The sequence below is a fragment of the Amblyomma mixtum genome, chromosome 6, assembly GCF_055824585.1.
Source record: "Amblyomma mixtum isolate Tamu chromosome 6, ASM5582458v1, whole genome shotgun sequence".
Lineage (NCBI taxonomy): Eukaryota > Metazoa > Arthropoda > Arachnida > Ixodida > Ixodidae > Amblyomma > Amblyomma mixtum.
The window spans coordinates 49,318,462-49,323,081 of NC_143017.1; the positions used below are offsets into that span (position 1 = coordinate 49,318,462).

Below are 4,620 nucleotides of genomic sequence, written 5' to 3' on the forward strand. Positions count from 1 at the left end.
CAGTAAAATATACGGTGTGTTGGCACACTGGTCCCGAGATTTTATCCCACACTATCTGTCACAATCACACATTTATCTTAAAAGAATGACGTAAACGTGCGGATGAAATTGCGGTCACATTTTGCTCACGCAACACAGCTATATAATGCTCTCGGATTAATAATATCAGCCAAGCACAAAAAAGCAACTAGCTTGCTCAGTAATGAATTAAAATGGGCCATTTCGTGGCGAGAAAGGAGAAGAGAAGTTTTATTCACACATGATATGCATCTTGCCGAGGCACCGTCTAAATGGTTTTGTCACACACAGTTGCAATGTCTTCTCGTAGACAAACACAGGGCTTATCTGTTGTCTTCACCTGTCATGGCTTTATAAGTCTCCATTACGGTCGGCGCCACGTCGCCGATATCCAAACGGGCATCTATGACCGCCGCAAGGCACAACGTCTCCAATGTGGGTGTAAAGTCTAGCGCGCGCAGATCAGTCAATGCCACTTGATAGAACAGGTGGTGCGCGACGGTGTGCCGATCTCGTGGAGGCGACTGACCTTCTGTGATGCGCGTCGATGTGCGGCCGCGAAACAGAAACGCCCGGTCCCCAATCACACAGCAGGCCTGGACCACTCTGGCACAAGGGCCCGACCGCCTTGGCCTCACTTGCGTCCAGCGAGACCTCCCTGGGTCGTACTTGTGCAGGTCCGAAAAGAGTGCGCGCTGCTCCCTGTTGTAACCTCCAAAGATGTACATCTCTCCGTTGTACGCGAAGACGCTATGACCGCAGCGCAGCGCTGGGGCTACGCCTTCTACGTGCGGGCGCACCCAGGTCAAGTCCACAGTGTCCAGGTAATACACAGAGTTGCTGCCAGGTGCGCTTCCAAAAACATAAATCCGGCTACCAATGGCACAGCCCGAATTAAAAGGCGGGTACGCTGGAACGTCTCCAGTTGTGTGAACTCGATGCCACTTGTAGGTATCCAGGTCAAGGAAGTGCAACGTACTACCTACCTGCACGCTACCGATGACGTACATGTGGTTCCGCATCATGCACGCAACGTGGCAGATATACCTCGGCTCATCACCGCACACCTCAGGACGGCTCCACGTCTTTGTGCTGGTATCGAAGCGGTAAAGGTTGCCATGCGAGGCCAGTCGTTGGACCAGTCCCCCGAAACCATACACGTACGCGCAGTCGCCGTAGGCTACAACGTTAAAGTCTAAAAACTGAACCGGCCTATCGCGGGGTGGCGGCTGCGTCCTCTCAAGGCGCCAGCGGTAGCGCTCAGGGCAGAAAATGTGCACGGCGACGAAGTTCTCTTCAGAGCTGGCGATGTCGAAGGAGTAGATCTTGCCATTAATAGCGACAGCGTGCCTGTTGACAGCACTCGGAACACCTTGCAGTTTCAACGTCCACATTTTGGAGAAACAAACATTCACTCTGAAAAGGGATCCAGCTATTTTTTTTTGCTTAAAGCAGGTGACTACTAAGCGTAATTCTGAAGTGGGTCTTAGTCTGAAAGTAGCTGATATACTTGCGCTCAACGGAGAACTGGCTTCCTTAATAGAAAACTTCGCAGTAAAATACTAATCCACGGTAGTGCACGCATGCGTCTTAAGTAACTAGAAAAGAAACGTCATATCAAAACAATCGAAAGAAACACGGTAACTTTGATTAGAGATGTAAAATTTCATGAAAATTTGAATGGCGTGAAAAAAAACTGTTCTTTTCAGGGTTTTTTTCATGAAAAATTGAAATTTTGCAAAACATGACAAAAACAGATTTATTTGCAATTGCACAACAATCAATAATAATGCTCCGAAGTTCAGTCGAATATGCAGTTATAGATGTCATATTGTGAAACGAACTTCTGGTTCTATTGCACGGAGAAGATAAATAATGATTTGCACTTCATGCGAATATGAAGGTATAAATATCATATTTGTGGAACGAACTTCTTGTTCTATTGCACCGAGAAAGGGAATATGAAAACTGATCTATAAGTCACTCCATATGGGACTCAGAATCACTGTCGCATGATGCGGCACTACGCACAGCAGCATGGATTGAAGCTGTGTCCACAGCTAGGTTCGACTGCACATACACAAGCTTTCGAACGCGTTCCCCTGAAAGCCTGTTGCGAATCCTTGTATGGACATTCCCGAAACGTGACCAGTTTGTTCGCAGCTGGCGGATGATGGTGGAATCTGCAGCAGTCGGCAAGCCAGACGAGTTAGCGACTGGTTGGGGTAAAGGCCTTGCCACCAGGTAGATGGGGTCACGTGCTTCGCTGAAGACCCCTGTCCTGTACCAAATGTACTAAATTCCTGCGGATGTTTTGTACTCTGCTATGTTGGAAATCAAGAAGCTAGGCTTGTATTTCGCTAAAACCGCTTACATGCACAGCAGCTTATGTTATTTATGCCGTGTGTGTAGTGCTGTAGAATTTGCAGCCGTTTTGTTCTACTTCAGCCGCGAGTTCAAGTATTATTGTGTTTTTAAGTCAAGCCTGGATCTTATATGTGACCTGGCCTTCAACCCGCGTACTCGTAGCACGAACGTTTTAAAAAGCACTACCTGGAACCGGCGATGACGACTGCCCTCCAATCGTTCAAAGATGCACGCTGTAATTGTTTTCAAAGCAAAAACAAAAACCTGAACTAAATGCAAGCAATCGTAAAACCTTGAAATTGCATTGTGAAATTTTCAATGTTTTTTTCCATTTTCCCTCGTCTGAAAAAAACGAAAAAAACCGGTTTTTTTCCAAAATTGCAGTGTTTTTTTCAGGCCTTCACATCTCTAACTTTGATACAGTTTTCACATTGATATAGGAGTCTTACCTAGCGCGCAGTCAGCCCTAGAGAAGAATGCCGCACAGTCATATCTGCTTCTTTGTAAATACGGATGGTTTGTACAACTTCCAGCACAATCAAGTTTGTGGGGATAAACTGTCTTGTCCGAATAGTAGCCAATTTAAAGGATTTCAGTATGCTGGCAAAGTTCACAACGATGAGCGTTCCAATGATTTCGAAATTTCCTGCTAGGCGTTCTTTCACGCACATTCCCGTTTTGCACATGCCAATGAAGATATCACTTCCACGGTTTCCGATGCACTACGGTAAGTTTGTGCTGTGCGTATTCGGTGCTGTGGCATACGTCGCAGGCTCTCCTAATTGGGTGGTGTCTCCTGCTAGCTTGCTCCGTTTTTTTTGGCGGGGGGGGGGGGGGGGGGGGATGGGACGGGGGCGGGGGAGGGGGGCGAGGCAGAAAGCAATGACCTAGCTTTGATTTTCTTCGCTATCTCCGGTGCGAAATCCCGTACATATATGATACTTCAACCGAGTTCTTCGTCTCTTCCCAAACATTGTTTTCAATCACTTCTTACGCCGCCGCGGTGGCTCAGTGGCTGTGGTGCTCGGCTGCTCACCTGAAAGAAGCGGGTTCGGTTCCCGCCGCGGCGGTTGAATTTCGACGGAGGCAAAAATTGTACAGGCCTGTATACTTTCCGATATCAGTGCACTTAAGAAACCCCAGGTGGTCAAAATTTCCCGAGCCCTTCACTACGGCGTCTCTCATAGCCTGAGTCGCTTTGGGAACTTAAACCCCATAAACCAAACCAAACCAATCTATTCTTTCTCCGCAGACTTCATCCGCCGGAGCAGCCTCTTACAAATAAACACCAGCACACTTTAGGGGAATGCAGTTCTCAGCACCGAAACCATTGTGGCTGGTAGCCTGTCAGGATTTTGTGCACTGCGTTTACGGTTGCAGAATTTACGGTGTCCGGACTAGACAGGTGTGCTGAACTGCGCATCGGTCACATGCCTTTTCGTTGCTTTGAGGTGGCGTCACTGGTGTCTGACACTTCTCGCCAGTTTCATCGCGTAGCTGACGCGCATGTCTAAAACAGACTTCTCCTACTGAAGTTTTACTGAAGAGGAATTTATTGTGAGCAAAAAGCATGACGGGAAAGGCAGTCATGACAAAATAACGTTCATGCTTGCCGGGATTAGAAGATTCTGTGCCTTGATCTGATGCAGCGGCCGTGGCAAAACAGTCTTCTATTTTTCGATATTGAGGACTACGAATCCTATCACAACAACTGCACCACCATCCTGCACCATCGCATTATTATATGCAAGATATTGTAAATGAATGCTGAATAAAATTATGTACCTGTGGTATGCGGCTTTGGATTTCAAAGCCAAATACAAAACTGAAGAAAATTACCAAAATAAGTGAAATAAAGACTCCTAGTAGAGTATCGCGGTATGCTGGCACTTTAGTAGGTCATTATTAAAAAAATTCGTTCGGAACAGGGGCCACGGGATTACAGACTCGCGGCCGATAATATAAGAGGAGATAGCTTGCCGGGCACAGTCAACTATGTTAATAACGTTACTGTGAACCCTCCTTTTCATACTGATTCTCTTATCTAAACATGCCCATTCCCATATCTAATGCCACGGCGCTTGAAAGTGAGGCAAGAAGTAAACTAAGTAGAAACGTCTGGTGAGAGATCGATGCGAAAATAGGACTAACGCAGAATGATTGAGGCTAAGAATGTAAAGTCATGGACAGAACTTTTCGGGACACAGGTTCGCGAAAAGAAAATTAATTTCCACG

General features: G+C 46.7%; 1 protein-coding gene across 1 annotated transcript; it reads right to left on the reverse strand.

Moving 5' to 3' along the window:
• Positions 1-341: 341 nt before the first annotated feature.
• LOC149339033 (kelch domain-containing protein 3-like) lies at positions 342-1,412 on the reverse strand. Its single transcript, XM_089550864.1, has one exon. It carries the CDS (start codon positions 1,410-1,412, stop codon positions 342-344), a length of 1,071 nt encoding a protein of 356 aa, XP_089406990.1.
• Between the last annotated feature and the right edge of the window lie 3,208 nt (positions 1,413-4,620).

What these genes read in the sequence shown, in the direction of transcription:
- LOC149339033 (XM_089550864.1), bottom strand. Translation starts at nt 1,412, where the DNA reads ATGTGGACGTTGAAACTGCAAGGTGTTCCGAGTGCTGTCAACAGGCAC.